General features: G+C 35.6%; 1 protein-coding gene across 1 annotated transcript; it reads left to right on the top strand.

Moving 5' to 3' along the window:
- The first annotated feature begins 21,050 nt into the window (after positions 1-21,050).
- LOC127724938 (uncharacterized) lies at positions 21,051-22,406 on the top strand. The gene is made up of 2 exons (XM_052231940.1): positions 21,051-21,752; positions 22,347-22,406. The coding sequence occupies exons 1-2, from the start codon at positions 21,051-21,053 to the stop codon at positions 22,404-22,406; spliced, it is 762 nt and encodes a 253-aa protein (XP_052087900.1).
- The last annotated feature ends 1,040 nt before the right edge of the window (positions 22,407-23,446 follow it).

Below are 23,446 nucleotides of genomic sequence, written 5' to 3'. Positions count from 1 at the left end.
GACACAGTACCGACTTCATGAACAAGGATGTGCCCCTGACACAAACGTGCTTAAAAAGAGGCGGTAGATACCAAAGGGATATCCAAACTTAATAGTCGAAGACAATCTCACAACACCATGGCACACACAAGTCCAAGAACGACGTAAAGACAAATAAATTCTACAAAACACTATATATAAAACTAAAGACTGACCAACACAATCCTAACTAAAAACCTAGGGCTATCTCATGTGCCACGGAAGGGTTAGCATGTTCTGCTCCTCATGTTGCACCTGTGTGTTGGTCGTGTAAATACAAATTCAGCTATATGTACAGAGTTATGATGAAGAAATTGCGACTAAAATGGTAACAAAGTAAGTTTTAGGGTCACCATCACAAATTGCGTTACCTTTAAGCTTTACCGTGTCTGAACTCACTAGCAACATCTTTTTGCGTTTTAAGATATTTTTTTTTTAAATACAAAATACCAGATCAGATCTGAAAATTTACTATCTGTGTCCCATTCCTGATTGTGACACTTTTCATGTTTTTGATTGATTGTGATTCGCATGACGTGTGAAAGACGCATATGCTGTTGACGCATCCGATCTCAATTATTTTTGAAGTTCATGGGATTCCCTCAGTTTTTGTTTGAAAAACATGTGTAAACTACTGTTGTCTCTGATTTTTCTTTTTTTTTGACATAATATAGCAGCCAAATCGAGGTCAAGGTTTACAAAGTCTAAGCAATTTATATTTTTTTCATTTGCTTGCATATACTGTAATAAAAAAGCTACAAGCAGGACTAGGGATTACATACTCTAAAATAGATTTATGTAAAGAGTAACTTTCAATATCACTACTCTAAACCTTAATGGGGAATCAAACTTTATTCATAAATTACAAATACAAATTAACAGAACAAGCGTTTTATCATAAGCAGTGCGATATCAATGCTAAATCTAGTTCAGATATCAAATCAATTTATATAGAGCAGACTGTAGGACAGAACAAGCACGATAATTGGAAACTTTACACAAACTACAATCATGTCATCATGGGAAGTGTATATAATACTGTCGATCATAGACGTTTTTTTTTCTTGACTTTTGTTGAGGGATATTTAGAGTTGCAAGCGACAAGACAAACTATTCCTTTCTGGACAGGGGTCATTTGTCCTAGAAGCGCCCCGATGGTACAGTTGTTTTACATCCCATAATTTTATATTGATATGCTCAAAGCGTATTATGCAATGACGAAATTAAATGGTTTGAAATGTCCTATGATGCTGGACAAAAGCACGCTACATGTTGAACACAAACATTCGATCATCACTCTATTGCAATGCAGAACAAGTGATTTTAGTAGCTTAACCTTGCTCATACGAATATATATGTTCTACACAAGGGTCAGAACCTTGTAATAACGTTCCCACAATACAGACGTCATTTGAGGTCTGAATTACTCATTAAGGTTAAGTTTTTAGCATGTTTAGTGCGATATTAAATTATCCTCCTGAGAAGAGATTCTCCAGATTTGGGATTGAACAATCGAAACGTGCACAATTTCTAAACGGATAAAAGGCGGTTCTAGTCACAAAATTGCCTTTTTAAAGTTGTTAGTCTATCTTATAATGGTTTATGTTCCTATTGATATATTTTATTTTTAAAAAGTCTTGACATTATTTTAACACAAATACAAGTCAGTTTTGAAAGATCTTTTGTTGCCAGTTTGGCATATACCGAATTCAACATGTATGCCCAAAACACAAATTTTCCACTTTCATTGAGGTATAATATATGTAAACAAATATATGTAAATAAATACATATTTCTTTTACAATACATTTTGTATAGTTTTTACGGCCGTTGTTCTTATTATTTGAAAAATTGCAACTTTTTAAAAAGGAAAATCCCCCCTTTTTCGTAAAATCGCATACGTTAACTTGGGAAACTCATTTAACGATGGTTTTCCATTTTTTGATGAAAAATTTAACAAAGAGGAAAACAGCTGCAAGTTTGCAATCATTCTCTGCAAAAGAGGTATATAAATTGAAATTAAATATCCACCTATTTTTCTAATGAAAATGGTTAATGACCTTTGGTTTTGATTTATGAAAAGCTGCATCATATTTTCTTTTGACGACCAAATCAGATTTAAAGTACACACATTTTCGAATCGAATGATATATGATATAGCCGTGTAATAGTTCTGACGATTTAATTTTGAAAATTCTGACTCTGGTCACCGGACTAAATGGAATTAATTATTTTTAGAGTGTAAATAACTGCTTGGATATTTTAAATAAAGTATGTGCTTTTTATGGTACTTTCAATTCGGTTGACAGTAATGGATTTTTGAAACTCTACACTACACTTCCCGATAATCTTATCAAAACAGAAGTTTTCTTATTTATTTATAAATGGTCCTTTGAAAAATCTGATTGAAGATGTATTAGCTAACATATACCGTAAATGATATAACCACGAAGATATGACAAGAGACAACCAGTAATATAATTCTATACTTAAAGCAGTAACATGAATATTAATAAGTAAGTAGATATGGTTTGATTACAAAATGAGACAACTATCCACCGTATTTACCAATTGACGTATATATTATTAGTTACATGGTGTGTTAGTGACCTAATACGATATATATGGGGTCAGTAAATTCCATATGTGGTGAGAACGAAGCTCGAATCCCCATATGGAATTTACTGACCCGATATATATCGTACTAGGTCACTAGCACACCGTGTAACGAATTTATCTTACCGACTATCTTCCCATGTGGTATTAAGACTAGCGGCCTATCAAAGTGATTTAAAAGACTTCAATACTTAATTTTAACATGTTTAAGAACCTACTTCCATTTGTCTATACAAAAAGCAAATGCCAACAATAACAACGTGTTAGCTTTAAATTTGTTTTATGAATGTATTTCAATCGTTTATTACCAGTTTCTTCGTCTGTTTAAACCTTTCAGATGTTATTTTTGTTTTAAAAGGGAAGTAACTCCTTACTTACCCCATATGGTTGCTAACCGTATATGGTAACTAACCATGTTTTTTTAGGACACCCTATATGAAATATATATGGTCACCACGTGTAGTCGATTAACCAATCATATCCCCATAAATCTATAGAAGGTAAGATAAAAGAAACTATAGGTCACCGTATGGACTTCAACAATTAGCAAAACACATAACGCATAGCAAAGCTGTTAAACAATTAAAACGAGGATACCACCGGCCAAATGTACATAAAAATAAACAAAAACACAACATGATACTGGCATTAACCAACGACAACTACTGAATTACAGCGTGTCGACTTGGAACAACCACACACAGAACGTGGCTGGGTTAAACATGTTTTCGAGGTTCAAACTAGGGACAGTAGTGTAAGATCACAACATGACAACAAACTGTACAAATCCAGGATTAACTATTCAAATCGACATAAAAGAAAACAATTAACAAAAAGACTTAGGACACACAATATCGGTATAAGAGAGAGATGGTAGGATTGCATATGAAACAACTAACCACGAGAGTCAAAAATGTAAAGTCAGAAATTCTACAAAGTCGAAAGGGAACCTATGCCAATATATATAAACAATTCACATAAGCATTTTGAGTTATAGTCAGAAAACTTGAAAATCCCCCATGTTTTATGAATAAAATCTCATAACTCGGAAACGTAAAATCTAAAATTAATAAATATCAAAAGAGAGCATACGTCAATAGATATAAAAAATTCACCAAAGTTTCATGAAAATTAGTTAAAGCGTTTTTGAGTTCTTGTCCGACATGTTGACGACGGACGGACGGACGGACAACGGTATACAAAATACGTCACTAAAACGGGTGTATAAAACTGTACACATTAATTGGAAATGGCTTGGACTATCAGGTATACACGATGCGCAAAAACAACTTACCTAACAACGAAGACTCTAAGTACCGTTCTTAGAGTGCTTGAAGTTGATGAAAGCTAGCTAAAGGTCAATTACACAATCTTTTCGAAACACAATGTTAAAGCGCTGAATATACGAAATAATTCCCTTAAGCCACATTGGCTTGTCTTCAAAACTCATCTTATTGGTCAAACAGTTCCCCTATATATCAATGTACAAACGGGCACATCTGCTTAGCTGCTTTGAAACACTTGGAACAATGGTAGTTAAGTGCTTTTTCTGAAATTAATTTTTTTGTTTTTGTTTTCTTTCTTTTGTGCCTTTCTTATTGCGCTAATGAAAATAAAAAACAACAACAAAAACCGACATTTATTAACAGATTGGAATTAAGGAGGTGTTAGTTATAATTCGATGAGAAAACATCCAAAGAGACATTAATGACTACAGTCCTCCTCGATGTTATTTTTTATTGTGGAAAGCCCAACACGAACTTTACGAAGCTAGCCACTAAACAAGAGTATCTTTATTTTTAATATATTTATTTTGGGTCATTTACAGCGTAAATATAAGCATAAAGTTTTATGTATTTTTTGAAGAAATTATTTTTTTCTCGCGACTTCTGAAAAAAAATAAATAACAGCTGTTTGTTTTTGTGAGCTCTGCCAAAAATGGATTTCAATTAACCTTTTTGATATCTGAATTGCATGATCATGGTGATATAAAAAGTTTTCAATTGAATACATCTTCAATGTGTGTAATACACAATCAAACAACAAAAGCAAGGCCTTGTTTAAATTCATCAATACCAAGGATTCAAAATGAAGTAAGTTAAAAATCTTGAGTTCGATAACAAACATTAAGCGCATGATTTTTTTTTTATGAAATTGAAATTAAAAAAAGAAAGAAAAAGAAACTATATAGACATGACAGAAACTTATTTTAGTATTACACAGCTTTTAAACGAGAAAAGTTTAAGAATTTCTGCTTATTCTAAAACTTTAAACAATCAACTTTATTAAAGACGTCATAAGCACGAAGTTTGTTAGTTTTTCAATATGCATGCACCAAATGATGAGCTTCGTCAGCAGTTGTTTTTATTTGTATCGAGCGATTTAGAGCTTCCTTCCTGATAAAGCTATATATATGTTTGTTGTAGCCTTGTGTTCACCTCAATTTGCTTTATTGAATTGTAGAGTTTCTGTACGAGGGTCTGGATGGGGGTCCTTCAATTTTTTATTCCTCATTTTTAGCTCACCAGATCTGTTGGTCAGGTGAGCTTTTCTCATCACTTGGCGTCCGTCGTCGTGCGTCGTCGTTCGTTAACTTTTACAAAAATCTTCTCTTCTTAAACCACTGGGCCAAATTAAACCACACTTGGCCTAAATCATCCTTAGAGTATCTGTTTAAAAAATGTATCCGATGACCCCGCCCACCAATCAAGATGGCCTCCATGGCTAAAAATAGAACATAGGGGTAAAATGCAGTTTTTAGCTTATATCTCTGAAAAATGTTCATCAGGTCAAGATCTATCTGCTCTTAAATTTTCAGACGAATCATACAACCCGTTGTTGGGTTGCTGCCCCTGAATTGGTAATTTTAAGGAAATTTTGCAGTTTTTGGTTATTATCTTGAATATTATAATAGATAGAGATAAACTGTAAACTGCTAAAATGCAAAGTAAGATCTACAAATAAGTTAAATGACCAAAATTGTCAATTGACCCCTTAAGGAGTTATTGCTCTTTAAAGTCAATTGTTCACAATTTTTTGTAAATATTTGTAATCTTTTACAAAAATCTTCTCCTGAAATGACTGGGCCAAGTTAAACAAATTGAAACTTGGCCTAAATCATCCTTAGGGTATCTAGTTTAAAAAATGTATCCGATGACCGCCCCACATACCAAGATAGCCACCATGGCTAAAAATTGAACAAAGAGGTAAAATGCAGTTTTTGGCTTATATCTCTGAAATTGAAGCATTTAGAGCAAATCTGACTCGTGGTAAAAATGTTCACCAGGGCAAGATCTATCTGCCCTGAAATTTTCAGACGAATCAGATTATCCGTTGTTGGGATGCTGCCCCTGAATTGGTAATTTTAAGGAAATTTTGCAGGTTTTGGTTCTTATCTTGAATATTATAATAGATAAAGTTAATTAAAACTGTAAACAGCAAAAATGTTCAGCAAAGTAAGATCTACAAATAAGTCAAATATGACCAAAATTGTCAATTGACCCCTTAAGGAGTTATTGCCCTTTAAAGTCAATTTTTCACTATTTTTCGTAAATTTTTGTAATCTTCTACAAAAATCTTCTCCTCTTAATCTTCTTGGCCAAATGGAATTAAACTTAGCCACAATTATTATTAGAGTATCTTGATTGAAAAATGTATCCGCTGACCCTGCCCTATAACCAACATGGTCCCCATGGGTAAAAATAGAACATAGGGGTTTTATAATACTATAGAAGTCTATGAAAAAAATGTAAAAAGACAATTTCAAATGGTCACAACTTGAAAACTAATTTAAATGATAAGGGGTCATCAGTAACTATTGTAAGACTACAATGGGATGACTTGATTTTTTTCCAGGAGGTGCAATTTTTTCACGGGGTGATGCTTATAATTTCTCCTTGATATGTTCCATTTACAGAATTATTCTGTGTTACTTTTTCTATAAACCATTATTATATCTTTTCTTTCAGCAAACTTATATTGGGTGAATGCCCCTCAGACCCGGCCGGTTAGTCGGGGTCAGGGGAACCCCTGCCCAAAAGTTTTTTGAATGGTGTTCTATAAAAACATTTAAAGGTATTTTCAGCATTATACAGGCACTGGGTGAATTAAATTTTGGAGCGGAAGAAAGGAAATTTTTTATTTTTTGTTAATTATCTTGAATATCATTATAGATTGAGATAAACTGTAAACAGCAAAAACATCAAGCAAAAAAAGATTTACAAATAAGTCAAACATGACCAAAATTGGCAATTGACATCTTATTGAAGTTATTGTCCTTTAAAATTATTTTCTGCAATTTATTGGTAATTTTGGTAAATTTTTTCAAATTTCTTCTGCTTTTAATTTAACGACTGGGCAAAATTAAACCAAACTTGGCCTCAATCATTATTAGGGTATCTATATGATTTTAACCTTATTTTACATGATTTCCAAAACCACAGTAGATACAGGTAAGCGACACAGGCTCTTGAGAGCCTCTCGTTTTATCCATTTTTTCTCTATTCTTTTAAAATTTTGCCTATTATTCTCTATTCTTTTATTTGGGTACTGCAGTAGTCTCCAAACTGTTAAGACAATTTATAGACATAAATACATAGAATTAGAAATGCTGTTTTTGTAGCTTTCCTAATCCTATCGTCATTACTATACTGACCTCTATCCTGACATCAGGCGGGAGCCGTCACAAATCCTGTTCAAGGAACGCCAGTCTCATGAAGAGTATTCAGAACCAGTTGAAACTTGTGGAAGATAATAACAGAAAGTGTGATTGTAACCACAGTCCTTCATCTCAGAGTAAGTTTGAATTTAACAAGTTTAACCTTTCTAAAAAGGTATGGAGTGCTTCAAAGTATCATAAATTAGCATTTAAAAAAACATTTAGCAACAATTGTAGATCGGGCCTTGAATACCCATACTGTAATTTTATCTTCCGTAATTGATATTTCCCATGTCTGGTACATATTCCCAATTCTATATCTCATTGTAGTCAATATCACCTTTGCCAAATCAAGATGGAGCCAATCAGAAACGATATTTGTTAAGTAACAATTTCAACTTATAGCTTCATACAGTAGTGCGAAGCAAATACGAAATTGAGCATGCATTTGTCCATGTCACTTCAACATTATCAATTAATCAAAATTAACTGCCTGAGCAAAATTATAAATTAATCGGGATTCGGATCGGAGGCGTCCAATGAGAACCGATATTTGTTACGTCATAATTTCAAGAATATCGTATGAAACTAATAACTCAGCACCTTGATGCAAAGCAATACATTCTTTACTCTTAAAATTGGTGAAGGATTGATATAAGCCTACTTTGATCCCGACACATTCATTTGCACGACCGTAGTACGGAACCTCACTAACAGTTATCTTATTGATTATTTTGAGGACTTTGTGTTGATTCTGGGACATAATATATTATGTTAGTATAATAATCCTAGGTTGATTGCAGCAGATTTTTCATAATCAGGGCTATATTCATTCACAGCTTTCCTAGAGCGATCGTTTAAGAGATTGACATGTAGTGTATAGAAACCTATTTGTTGTTGAAGATTTAACATGGACCTCTGTATTTTGTTCTGCTTCGAAATTACTTTTTTTTAAATATTCCAACCCACATATACAAATATTAAGCGGAGATGACACTACTCCTTTAGAAGCACAATATTATCCGGAATATAAAGAGCTAGAAATAATGAATAATTAAGACCCTTCAAGGGTTAATCTGTGTTCTTACTAAATTTATAACACGTACCTTGCAATCGTTCTGACAATGCAGAAAAAAATACATGATCCCGATTTCTTTTTTTAAATAGGTTTTGGAAAGGTTGGCTTTCTGGTATCTAATTCGGATTCACAACACAGAAAGACACACTATAAAATATCAACTGAAATGGCTTAACTCAATAAAAGGACATATTAACATCAGTGAACATTCACTGAACAAATAAATTTGACCTATGATACAATGTAAATACAAAATAAATAAACTAAGGGAAGAATAATAAAAGTAACATGTTATACCGCTATGAAATGTTAAACAATTAAAGAAAAACTATTTGCTCAAACAAAAACATCAGCCATTTGCAATTACTTTAAACACAGGTAAATGAAAATAATTTTGTTGTATATACGTGTACAGTTCAAATAGAGAAAGGAAATATTTTTACAAAATAAATAATTTTGATGTTCATAGTACGAAGTGAAAATTTATAGTAATACCAAACACTTATCAAAGCTGGTATATAGACCAGATATAACCCTGAATAACATTGAATAACAAAAATGCATTACAATTAGTATCAACAGTTCAAATAAACAAGAAAGTACGACTTGAGAGTACTCGCAGTTACTGACAGCTAGTTAAAAGCCAAAAACAATAAATAATAAAAAATCATGCATCAGAGACTAAAATCAACTGAAACACAACCCAGGGATTTAGTATTTTAACGTCATGAACAGTCAAAGAAGACATGACTTGCGCAATGCCAAAAATAAATGTATCGGCAGGCAGTAGGATAGTTAGGAGTTTAACCTCTTTATAGATCAAAATGAACGTGGGTATGTCTTTATACATCCCGTTTGAAAAGAATACAAATTAAGTTATGTTTTAATTTGCTGATGACAAAATCGATATTAGTGCCAATGTAAACTATATTCAACAATATTGAACAATGATAGAGTTGTCTCCCATGAGGTTGGATGTGGGATATTTTGCTCGGAGAATTTTCTTGTGTTTTTGAAGCTTTCTACCAGGAATTTCGTCAACATATTTTGTGAGAAAGAACAATTTTGTACAAACACCATATTTTCACCTACCACGATAAGAAATACAACTTTAAATTTAATAGATCGTCAACACAAAAATTGTCAATGTGTAAAGCAATGAGTAGTGAACTGTTTTAATCCACCCGTTAAACTGTCTATTCAAAATGAACTGTGATAAAAGTGTAAACAATGAACCAGATTTAATATACACTGAATTACAACCCTGTTCTCTACAATGCAGTCAAAATACGTATATACAAAATATACAAAATAACTTTGATACGGAAGTTACATCAAATAGCTCACAAGACATCGTCAGACAATTTTTTGGTTCTCAAAGCGATCATATGGCAAACCCGTTTAATTATACACTGTCTACCAATATGGCTAACCAAGATCCTGATCCAACGAACTTAGTATTACAGAGCATTTAAGATCAATGTAATGGCCTACCCAAAGATACTTTTGTTACCCGATTGGTTCAATTTTATGACAATGATGCAATAGCTCTAGAGCAACTACGATTACAATATTTTGTCATAGCAAAGCAAAGACCGGACTTTTCGTTTGCATCCGCAATTTTAAAAAAACGCATGCAGCCAAAAACAAAGAAAGGCGAGCCATTGGTAAATAAGCTTGGTCGTGATTGCTTTTCCCTCCGTCTTGCAACTAGAGGCGAATTTTGCGATGATTTAAAAGAAGCTCTAAGTATTAAACAATCTATAAGGGACACTCCTTGTGTGGATGACTTTATCAAATCTACCCCGCAACTGTTTGTAGATACTTCCCTTCGAGACACTTTGATACATGTCGAGAGTTCAATTATTGAGTTAAAGATTGCCCATGAGAATGATAAGTCTGCTTTACTGTGTAAAATTGAGAATTTACAAAAGCAAAACGTAAAACTTAATGATGATTTCAATAAGCAAAAGGAACGCATGAATAACATTCAAAATCAACTAAATTTAGCTAGAACTGCAAATAATAAACTAAATGATAGTTTAGCATGTGTTAAATCGGAACTTAAAGGTGTGTCACAAAAGCAAGTAGATTTAGCTAGCAAGAACTCGAAAACCAATGAAACAATGCGATCAGCAAACAACAAAATAAAGGAAATCGAACTTGTTATTGAAAACAACACAACCGTTACGGCTATTTCGAAATGCGAAACTAGAATCTCTAAAGTAGCTGTTGTAGCAAATGAAACAAAAACCCGTTTAAATTCTGAGGCAGCACGCATCACAAACATAAGTGATATCCGCTCGACTGGAATTTGTAGTTTAAAGAGTAAGGTGCTTCTTTTAAGTGATCAAGTAAAGGACGTCAATACCGCTATAGAGGATTTTCAGACAAACGGTAATTCATCTATGACATCCACTAGTGAATTACGAAGACGCGTTGTTAATGTCGAGAGGAACTTCCAAGCGAGTAAACGTGAAGTAATGACTTATGCAGCAGCCGCAGTTCAGACAGCAGATAAATCTGTATCTGTTGTACCATTAGATTCTCCGATCAGGTCCGAGACACCTCGCGTTTCAACAGCATGTCCGATATTACCTGCATACGATCGAATTCATGTATCTCAAAAGACAATACCTAAAACGGATAATTATCAAGTTAGTAACATGTCAACCTTACTCAAGAAAATCGTCGAATCAACAAACATTCAAGCAAATGATACAAACAGTATTTCGGTACATTTTCCGAGATCAGTATGTTACCCTTAAGCCTCGGATTTTAAAGGTTTCACTCGCAAAATAAGACGTGTTAGTCGATTTTATATCGGCGGGATCGATAAATCTTGTAGTTCTGAAGATGCTATGCGATATTTTCTTTCCGAGCGGAATATACGAGTGACATTTTTAAGATATTTCAATAGACCATCAAAACGTACTGCAGCCGCTCAACTCAATATTGTAGCAGATGATGAACATCTGATTACTCATCCAGAATTTTGGCCCCAAGGTATTTACATGAAACTATGGTTACCATGGGAACAATTTGCCAGTGAACATTCTATAAACCCTTCATAATGACTGTTGCTAGAAAAAATCTTTAATTTAATATGTTGGAATTGTAGAGGTGTTTTTTCGTGTATACCGTTCTTAGCTGAATGTCTTAGGATGTATAATGTAAATGTATGCGCCTTATCTGAACATTGGCTACGTACTTATCAGTTACATGTTCTTGATTCGATTGATAAGAATTATATCTCCATTGCAAAAGGGACTGATGAACGTAATCCTGAATTACTTAACTGCAAAGGACGCTCCGGAGTAGCATTTCTCATATCAACAGACATTTATCTGTTTACATCTTTAATTGAGGTTAACAGCGACAGAATTATCGGTATTGAAGTAAATATACCAAACAGTGAAAAATATTCTGTGTTCTCTTTATACTTACCTGCAGCAACTCAACCGTACGAGTATTTCCGTGACGAAGTAGATTTTCTGTTCGAATTGTCGTCCGTCTATGAGGAATTTGGTTCTGTGATTTTAATGGGGACTTCAATTCGAAAATTGGCGGTCCGAGGTGTAAAATAAAAAACGACGAAAGAAGTAAACTTTGTAAAACTGTGATGTCAACTCACAATCTTTGTTCAGTAAATATGGAATTATTGTGTAAAGAACCTGTCAACACGTTCCAATCTTACGAAGGTGGTCCTTCGACTTGTATTGATCACATCCTAATTAACCGTACAAAATTGCAACACGTTAAACAAGCTAAGGTAATTGACAATCATTCATTCAGCACGTCCGATCATCACCCAATATTATGTACCTTAGAAACGGAAGCTCATCTTCATAATCCACAAGAGACCAGTGACCCAACTGTATCTTGGAAACGCGCACGAAGTACAAACTGTATAGAGGATTACACTTTTGCAGTTTCAACAAATCTATGGACGGTAAAATTTCCAAATACAGACCTACCCGATGTGATCGAATCATATTATTCTTGCATAGTCAGTGCTATAAAGAAAGCCGAAAAAGACACTTTACCATATAAAAAGTTCAATCGCCACTCGAAACCGTATTGGAATCCCAACCTTACAATTTTACGAGACTCGATGCGTAGTATTCGGAATGAATGGATAAACAATTGTCACTGTCATGATGCAAACTGTGAGTTTTTAAAAAAATACAAGTCTTCATAAAGGGAATTTTGTACAGTTTTAAGAAAAGCATTTGATGAATATGAAAGTAATTTAGCAAAAACTATCGAAAGTAACCTTGATATTGATCAGAAAACGGTTTGGACGATCATAAATAATCAAAAAAAGAAATCAACTGCTTGTAGAGCGTTAGTGAAAGATGGTGTGACTTATACCGATCCTAAAAAGATCAATGATATCTGGCTGTCTCGTTTTCAAGATGTATTTTCTCCGTCGACATATACCGTGAAACCGAAATTGCAGAAAAACTGTCATCTATTCGCAAACTTGTCAACCGGGATCAGAACAACAATACATTTAAATTATCAGAAGTAAATGAAATTTGTTCAAAACTAAAGAACAACAAAGCTTGTGGCCACGACGGCTTATTTTATGAGCACATACGATATGGCGGTAAATTACTGTAAGGCATTGGAAATACTTCTTATGAAATTATAAATTCAGAAACAGAAATATTATCTTTTAAACTTAACGGTTGTGTTCTTACGCAAAGTAACTTGGCTCGCAGCGAGCAAGTGAAACATTTTACATTTGTATTCAAAGATATGGCATTAATTTACTATTTTTATGGATTTCACAGGCCAAAGTTCCACTTTTTGCCAATAAATTACAGGGGGAGGCATTTCATTAGCCAAAACATAGTTTTACAAGTTAGGTGTGTACATATGTTGGTACAAAGGTGATATATATCCAGTAAAGCAACTGATTTTATGTGAAAGCTCTGGAATTTGAAATGAGTTTATCATTGTTTACATTTTTTTTGTGTACAAGTGTTACGGCAGGGAATGTATGTAATTACTCATGGGTTACCTTCTTCATGCTATATATCATGTAATTCCCGTATTAAGGATCATTTCTGGTAACCAAATATTCATATTTAAACGTCTGATATTCCTGTATACATAGGGAAATACTTCAACTGCAATTGTTTACTGACCGGCGATTTTGCCGTCTGCCATTTGTAGGGAATGAAACGTTGATTTCTATCCCTTTTAATACCAATTCTTCCCCTGGACAATTGATCTAATATTGTATTTTTAATACCACTGATAAGATATTTTATAAGTATACCCTGCCGGACACAAATATATTGTAAATATTTAGATGGTTGTAATGAACTATCGTATATGTTATTTATTTTGAATGTTCTTACGCAGATCGTCTGCTAAATCAATGCGCGCGCTGTGGTGTCCGATTGTTTATTTCAAGCTTCTTTATCGATATTTTAGATGCTATAGCTTTGTTTTAATATTTTATGTATAAGGACAATCTTCGGACAACTCAAGATGATATGTATATTATGTTTTTCATTATCTGAAATTTGTATAGTTCCGGCTACCCGGAAAGGACAAGTAACCATTGGATTAGTATGTCACGTGACACTTACAATTTAGTATAAAAACGCGCGAGCACTCAGCAATGGCAGATAGCCCAAAGTTTTGCTGGCGGCAAGTTTGAACCTAGAAAACAATAAATTTCCAAATAAAGCAGTAATAACCTTTAGGTGAGAATTAGGATACCATAATGAAGTTTAATTAGCCGTCTTTTGTATAGTAAGCTATCTGCCACCACGTCGGACACCACAAATATGTATTTTAGGATTTATTATTCAGTACACTTGAACGCTATTGTTTATTTATATAAAATTATATAATGTTATATGATTTTAACAGTTCAGCAAATAAAACTGTTAGCATTGAAAAGATCACTTTATTTTATCAAACTTGGATACATTAAAAAAGTACATGCATTTACACTGATGAAAACAATAGATGCTGGAGGACGCTCGTTCAAACATAAAAACTATGGAAAGCCGTTAGGAACAAAATTAGCTCAGTAATACTCGAATACAAGGGATCGCTCAATACACACATATTAAACATTCCGCGGACCATACCTGACAAAGTAATTAAGGATGTTTAATACAAATGTAGAGGTGCTCCAGGAGTCATATACTGTATTTAAGTATTAATAAAGTAAACTACCGAGTATAGGACAGGATGCTCTCGGGTGGCTTACAATTTGGTGTCAGAAGTGGGATGCTAAAATTCTAATTAGCATCCAGGATACGAACCTTGGAATAACCTGTCAGCTTAACAATGTGGTTTAAGCCCGACGTGGTGGATTTACTGTACAAAAATTAATTATAACTATAAAATATGAAACAACATATAAAAGTAAAACTCTTTATTTAGAATATGGCTGATGCTGGTAGGAACTCCCCAGATCCTGAAATAAATTTCCTTAGGGAAAGGGATTTTGATGATTTAGGACAAGGGGATCAAATACATACTGATGACAATGACGACTCTGATAGGGAATCTATTTTACAAGGTCATGGTGATGAAGTAGCTCAGAGACCTAAAGGACGGGATGAATATCGGAGACATGATTTTGACGATAGGAATGATAGCGGTAATCATAACATGCAACCAATTGGCCCACCAAAGGTAACACTTAAACCTGAACCCTTCTCTGGTAAGGATTGTTAGGAGGAATACTTGTCGCATTTTGAGGACTGCGCTGAATTGGGACAATGGGGGAATCGTACAAAACTGTTGTTTTTGGCAGCTAGCTTGAGGGGTCAAGCAAGGACATACTACATGAGATGTCTCCTGACGACAGGCGCACCTACCAAATGCTAACACAAAAATTAGATCAAAGGTTTGGGAGTTCAAAACACAAAAATCGTTGGCTCTCAAAATTAGAGATGCGCAGACGCATGCCAGGGGAAAACATAGCTGAAGTGGGGGATGACATAAGGCAACTAGCGCAAAAGGCGTACTATGATCTCGACTTAGCAGCGCAGGAGTCTCTAGCATTAAACCAGTTGTTTAAGGTAATACCTGTAGAAATGAAATGTCGCTGTATTGACAAGGAATGTCAAACAATAGCAGACGCTGTTGATGTTATAGAAAGGTATGAGTCAATACTCGGGGATGGAGACAAAAAGAAATCAACAATCAGAGCTGTGGAGTCCAAGGACATCGAAGGACACATGAGTGAAAAGGATTATCAGAGCAATTTGCAGGCTTTGCAAGATAGGATAGCAAAGCTGGAACAAGGACACGGGAATCGGGACACAAAGAGGGCAAATACTGGCAGATGTTACAGTTGCAACTCACCAGACCATTTTATGAGGAACTGTCCACAAAAAAACAACAAAAGAGCAAGAGGGAACTCCCAGGGCAACCAAAGACACCATACCTCTTTTAATAACAACCAGGGAAACGACAGAACGCTGGCTCAATAGGTCGTGAGTTAGTGACAGAAGGTAAAAGGCCTGATATAAAGGGAGAAAAACATGTCGGGACAGGACATATAGGGGAAACAGATGATAATTGGGATAATGGGCTTTATACAAATGGGTTAATCTATGGGTTTCCTGTCAACTTTTTAATTGACAGTGGCTCAACAGCGTATATATTATCTATTGATGTTCTCGAAAAATTGCCTTCAAATGTTTGGTATTCTTTAGTACCAAACAAGTCCGAAATATTTGACGTTAATGGCAATACAGTTTTTGCCATTGGATCAATCACATTAGAACTAAAGATTGGGTTTGGAAATTTTCAGTCAAAATTTTATGATATGTAATATTAATCAGGATGGAATACTTGGACAGGATTTCTTACTTAAGGAAGTAAGTAAAGTTAATTATCAGCGAATGGTCTTACACACGATCCACAACCAGGAAATACCATGTTGGATTGGAGGGAAGGCAAATATGATTTGCAGAGTAGAAATTAAAGACAACATGACAATTCCTCCGATGACAAGTACTATGATGCCTGTAGAAATACCGGGAGTCAATCATTTAACAGAATACGGATTAATAGAGGGCACGACAGGAACAGCAAAGTCTACATTAACAATACATGGGATTATAAATACACAAGATCAAGCACACTTTGTAAATGTTGTTAACTATGGTGACAACGAAGTAAAACTGTATAAAAAGGAAACAATAGGAACATGTGAATCATATACTGAGCATGATTTGAAATCAGAGCAGATTAGAACACTACAAAAAGATTGCTTTACAGCTAGTGAAGAATTACCAGAACATCTTATTGACTTATTAAAAAGGAGTTCAACTTATTTAAATGAGGACCAAAGACAACAGCTTTCCAGACTCCTTTCGCAGTACCAAAATGTCTTTTCACGGACAGATGATGACATAAGGAGGACAGACCTTGTAACACATAGAATAAATACAGGAAATGCAATACCCTTTAAGCAAGGATCTAGACGTATGCCACTTGGAAAGCAAGAGATGGAAAAATCAGAAGTCAACCTGATGTTGGACAAGGGAATCATTGAACCATCTTCTAGTCCTTGGGCATCAAATATTGTCCTTGTAATGAAGAAAAATGGCAGCCCTAGGTGCTGTGTTGATTACAGAATTTTGAATGACGTCACTAAAAAGGATTCCTACCCGATTCCGAGGATAGACGAGTGCGTAGACTCGCTCGCTGGGGGAAATTCTTCGGGTCAATGGACCTAAATTCAGGATTTTGGCAAATTGGCATGGCTTCCGACGACAAGGAAAAGACCGCATTTCTGACAAGTTTAGGGTTATATCAATTCACTGTCATGCCCTTTGGACTTGCAAATTCACCATCTACTTTTGAGCGTCTAATGGAAAATGTTCTCAGAGGGCTACAGTGGAAAGAACTATTACTCTATATGGACGATATAATATCAGTAAGTTCAACATTTGAAGAGGGTCTTGGAAGGTTAGAAAGAATCTTTATACGCCTACAAAATGCACATCTAAAATTGAAACCTGCCAAATGCATTTTCTTTCAAAAACAAGTCAGGTTCCTTGGACATATCGTGTCTGAGGAAGGAATTTCCACTGATCTAGAGAAAACAAAAGCAATAGATGACTGGCCAGTCCCCGAATCTGCAAAACAGGTGCGCAGCTTTTTAGGACTTTGCTCTTACTATAGGCGATTTGTTTAGGGATTTGCAGCAATTGCAAGACCAATGCACAAAATTTGCGAAAAGAATAGCCGTTTTGCTTGGAATGATGAGTGTCAAAAGGCATTTGAACAGTTGAAAAATGCTTTAACAAGTACACCTGTGCTTGCCTACCCTCTTCCAAATTTGCCATTCATACTTGACACAGATGCAAGTGATAAGGCTGTCGGGGCAGTTTTGTCACAAATTCAAGAAAGTCTTGAACGAATTATTGCATACATGAGCAAATCTATGAACATACATGAGCAGACATACTGTGTAACTCGAAAAGAGCTACTTGCTGTAATTATAGCACTAAAGGCATTTCATCATTATCTATATGGCCAGGAAGTTTTGCTGCGCACAGATAACGCAGCTGTATCATGGATGAAAAATCTAAAGAAACCCACTGTTCAAACAGCCATATGGCTCGAAGAACTGGGAACTTCCAATTTGACAGTGACAAACAGGGTTGGAAGGAAACACTCAAATGCCGATGCTCTGTCCAGAAGACCTTGTAAATCATGCGAGAAACAAGAATCTGGAAACCACACAAGTGACGATGAAACAGACGAAATTCAACTTGAAGAATCTGATTTTGTTAACCAGGAGTTACATGAAAATGAGGAGCCAACACCAAGAATAAAAATAGTACGAGTATGTACAAGAAGTCAGACAGGAAATCAGTCTAGTGCTACACCAAGTGGCTATTGCATAGAAGGATGGGACCCTGACAGTATTAGACAATGCCAATTGGAAGACCCAGACATGTCACTCATTGTGACATCTTCTTGAAAAGAAAAATAAACCTGACTGGGACCAAGTATCAAAAGGAACATCATACCAGAAAATAATATGGCGACAATGGGATAGGCTGACAATAAACAATGGCATGCTTTATAGAAAATTTTATTGTTCTGATAAAGACGATGTAGACGACTTCAAATTGCAGCTCCTGGTACAAAATCACACCAAAAGACAGTCTTTAAGTATTTCCATGACGTTCCATCTGCAGGTTATTTAGGACCAGATAAAATGCTAAGTAGGATCCAGCAGCTCTTTTACTGGCCAGCTATGAGAAGCTCAATAACAAGGTACTGCAAAGAATGTGACCAATGTGCTGCTAGGAAATCACTTAAACGAAACAAGGCTCCATTAAGTCAATACTTGGTTGGCGAGCCTATGGAACGTGTTGCGATTGATATTCTTGGTCCACTTGCGTTAACAAAAAGACAAAACCGTTATGTTCTTGTCCTTTGTGACTGCTTTTCTAAATGGACTGAAGCATATGCTATTCCAGACCAGGAATCCCTGACCATTGCCCGTACCATCGTGAATGAATTTATTTGTAGGTTTGGTTCACCTATACAGCTCCACTCTGATCAAGGAAGGTCTTTTGAAGCAAAGCTGTTCCAAGATCTGTGTGATCTCCTGAAAATTGACATAACTAGAAGTACAAGTCAACACCCCCAACCTAATGGAAGCGTGAAAAGATTTAACAGAATACTGCTAAGCATGCTAACATTTTATTGTCAAAATGATCAGAGAAATTGGGATGAGATTTTGCCACAGGTTTTGATGGCATACAGATCATCCGTTCACGCCAGCACAGGACAGACCCCTAACATGATGATGTTTGGCAGAAACATATTTCATCCTATGGAAGCTGTTATTCCACGTCCTGATGGACCAGATGAATCCACTGCCCCTGAAACGGATAAATATATAAATGAATTACAGGACGCTATGTCAAAGTCACATGTACTGGCTAGGAAACATCTTAAGCAGAATTCTGAGTATCAAAAACGTCACTATGACTTGAAAGCAGTAAAGCGCGAATTACAAATAGGTCAAGCTGTATGGCTTTATGGTGCATCAAAGAGAAAAGGAATTTGTCATTAGTTGACATCAAAATGGAAAGGACCATATGTTGTCACAAGAAAAATTAATGACATCACTTACCTTGTGAAAAGGTCAAAGAAACAGCCAGGGAAGGTCTACCACATCGATAGACTACTGCCCTATCAAGGACGAAATCCGCCCACTTGGTTCTCCAGTAGGAAGGCTTGAGATGCCTTTCATCGTTGTTGTTTGAATAGCCGAAATTAGTTGTACAAGTTGTTATGTTTTTAATTGTTTTGATGAGTTTCTACGTTTAAGAGTAACTGTATGACTTATCTCAGACTGGAGAAAGTCATGTTGGAATTCCTAGAATTGGATCCACTCTGGAAGAATATGTAAGAGAGACAAATGGCCATTGTTTCTCAGGACATATTATTGGCTGTAAGGGAAGGATGATCCTTCCTGCCAGGGGAATGGCAGATTAAACTGTACTGCCAAGCATTTTTTTTTGTATGCGCAAGCCGCGCGCCGGAAAGCAATTAAAAACAACTTTTTGTCTTGAGGAGGCTTGAGATTTTTTTGGAATAGGGAGACCAAGGGGGTGGATATCATATTTTTATTGAAATGTAGGCTGATCCATCTACTACCAGCATATGCCATATGGGGGGAGGATTTTAAACACATAAGCAAATATAGTCACACAACAGCACACTACATACATATCTTTTATTGTATATGCTATATAAATGGTGGAGGGATTTTAAAGATTTGATTCGATTTCAGAATGAGACCATCATCGCAAATAGAAGTGAAGTGCTGGTTATGTCCATTGTCATTCAAAACAAGAAGGCAGCTAAAGAAACACCTAGCATCAGCACCACACAAGAGGCTTTCCCTAATCTGTGTTAGGTGCCCAGAAGAAAATTCGTATAGGAGGATGGTTGACCTCAAGGAGCATATTATGGCAAACCATAGGAGTAAGATCGAATTAATGCCTTACAGCTTTTTGTCTGAAAATAATGGGTTTTGGATGGCCAATTACCCTGAGACCTATGCTAAGGTAGTTGCCCCTTCAAATGAAAATTCTCAGGAGGCCATGAAAGCCAGGATAGAGGTGTTGGAGTTTATCCAAAGGGTTGGAAATTCGACAAGAAATAAAGATGAATGGATTCAGGGTTGGAAATGTTCCAAGGAAATAATTAAGGATGCTATAGAGGAAGAGGTGGAAGAACTGGAGCAAACAAGGTCATACTCTCCAACAAGACCGACCATTTACGAAGGTTTAGTGCTCCAGCAGCTGACCCTTGGATTGGGAGATTCAAATGCTGTTTTTAAACTAGATCTGGGTGTTTCCATAAGATTTTACAAAGTATGCTTGAAAGACAATGTACTAAAAGAACCAAAAATGCTGGATTCGCTTATTAGGAGAATGACAGCGCTAGTAAATACAAAGTACTCTGGGGTCCATACCTTTTCAACTGCTATTGAAGGGGAACTAAAACCCGTGTTATTGGCAGTTGTTGCCAGAAAGAAAGTCAGTTAGCGAGGAGTTTGTTGTAATCATAACAACAACGGACGAACTCTTCCCAGGAAAAGCCCAATCTATCATCCCCAAGCCCATTTAACCTTTAAAGACGCCCTCTACTTCAGGTATTATGCTGGAGGATGACAGCGAGGATGAGCAACAAAAGAGCAAAACCACAAAGAAGAAATACAAAAAGACGATGGGTCAGGAGAAAGTAGGTGATAAACGGAAGAAGGGTGAACAGGACCACAGCGCTGTTAAGAAACTAAAGAAGGCTAATGAAACACAAAAGGAAAAGGAAACGGGGAAAGAAGAGGAGAAAAGGAAACAGGATAAAGAAAACAAGAAGAAAGAGGATGAGATCAAGAGACTGAAGGAGGAAGAACAAAGGAGACAGGAAGAGGAAATAAAACTGAAGGAGGAAGAGCAAAGGAGACAAGACAAACAAAAACAGGAGGACGAATTACGACTAAAGGCGGAACAAAAGAAACGAGAGGAAGAACAGAAAAAGCAAGAGGCACAGAAGCAGGAGAAAGAGACACAATTGAAGGATGAAGAGCAAAGGAGACAAGAAGAGCAAAGGAGACAAGACAAACAAAAACAGGAGGACGAATTAAGACTAAAGGCAGAACAAAAGAAACGAGAGGAAGAACAGAAAAAGCAAGAGGCACAGAAGCAGGAGAAAGAGACAAGATTGAAGGATGAAGAGCAAAGGAGACAAGACAAACAAAAACAGAAGGAGGAATTAAGACTACAGGAAGAACAAAAGAAGCAGGAGGAAGAGATAAGATTGAAGGAGGAGGAAGAACTAAAGAGACAGAAGGAGGCAGAAATCAAGAGATTAACAGAGGAAACACACAAGACAGAGGAAAGGAATAAGAAGGACGAATTGCAAAGGAAACAGGATGAAGAAAACAGGTCGAAGGAAGCAGAATTTATGAGACTGCAGGAAGAAGAGAAACTCCAAAGTGAAGAGATTTACACTGCCAGTGAGAGAGCAGACAAACTTTTAAGGAGAGGTGGAATGCCACTTTTCCCAGCGGGAAGGAGGGAATGGGAAAAAGAAGAAATCGTAACCTTAATTAACATACCAGCTGAGGTGAAATGGCCTCCAAAGAACTGGAAAAGCATGTCCCCTGAACAAAGGTATTTAAACTGGGAGTATGCCAGCATTGCGCTTGAACTGAACACCGGGAAACAACTTCAATTTTCAAAGGAGGAGCTTCTGTTAAAATATCACTTTTTGGCACTTCCAGGTACGAAAACCCCACAATCAACAGAGGGCAATACAATGACAGTTATGTCCAGATATTATCTCTACCAAGCAATAGCAAACATCATTAAGAGTAATAAAGACGATTTCACCACCTTACAATTCCTTGATATGGTTGAAGTATCATCATCAAAGAGAGACACATCCACAGACGTTATCTTGAACAAAATTGATGCCATGAGTGTACAACTTAGACTTGGTGAAGACCACTGAAGAGAAAGACAATTTATGAACAATTCTTATAAATAACATATTTATACTGATAGTTTTTTTTATAATTCAGGAGAATAATTTATATTGAAGTTGGGGGAAGTGTAAGGCATTGGAAATACTTCTTATGAAATTATAAATTCAGAAACAGAAATATTATCTTTTAAACTTAACGGTTGTGTTCTTACGCATAGTAACTTGGCTCGCAGCGAGCAAGTGAAACATTTTACATTTGTAATCAAAGATATGGCATTAATTTACTATTTTTATGGATTTCACAGGCCAAAGTTTCACTTTTTGCCAATAAATTACAGAGGGAGGCATTTCATTAGCCAAAACATAGTTTTACAAGTTAGGTGTGTAGATATGTTGGTACAAAGGTGATATATATCCAGTAAAGCAACTGATTTTATGTGAAAGCTCTGGAATTTGAAATGAGTTTATCATTGTTTACATTTTTTTTTGTGTACAAGTGTTACGGCAGGGAATGTATGTAATTACTCATGGGTTACCTTCTTCATGCTATATATCATGTAATTCCCGTATTAAGGATCATTTCTGGTAACCAAATATTCATATTTAAACGTCTGATATGCCTGGTATACATAGGGAAATACTTCAACTGCAATTGTTTACTGACCTGCGATTTTGCCGTCTGCCATTTTGTGGGGAATGAAACGTTGATTTCTATCTCTTTTAATACCAATTCGTCCCCTGGAAAATTGATCTAATATTGTATTTTTAATACCACAGATAAGATATTTTATAAGTATACCCTGCCGGACACAAATATATTGTAAATATTTAGATGGTTGTAATGAACTATGTTATATGTTATTTACTTTGAATGTTCTTACGCAGATCGTCTGCTAAATCAATGCGCGCGCTGTGGTGTCCGATTGTTTATTTCAAGCTTCTTTATCGATATTTTAGATGCTATAGCTTTGTTTTAATATTTTATGTATAAGGACAATCAAGATGATATGTATATTATGTTTTTCATTATCTGAAATTTGTATAGTTCCGGCTACCCGGAAAGGACA

This window comes from Mytilus californianus, unplaced genomic scaffold (genome assembly GCF_021869535.1).
Source record: "Mytilus californianus isolate M0D057914Y unplaced genomic scaffold, xbMytCali1.0.p SCAF_14, whole genome shotgun sequence".
Lineage (NCBI taxonomy): Eukaryota > Metazoa > Mollusca > Bivalvia > Mytilida > Mytilidae > Mytilus > Mytilus californianus.
The sequence above is the reverse complement of the archived record's forward strand: the minus strand, read 5'-3'. Positions and strand labels throughout refer to the sequence as shown.

Bases quoted from the DNA above. Each gene is read 5' to 3' on its own strand.
- LOC127724938 (XM_052231940.1), top strand. From the start codon at position 21,051: ATGCTGGAGGATGACAGCGAGGATGAGCAACAAAAGAGCAAAACCACA. The intron at 21,753-22,346 runs ATCAAGAGATTA...ACATCCACAGAC, and splicing joins AGAGACAGAAGGAGGCAGAA to GTTATCTTGAACAAAATTGA.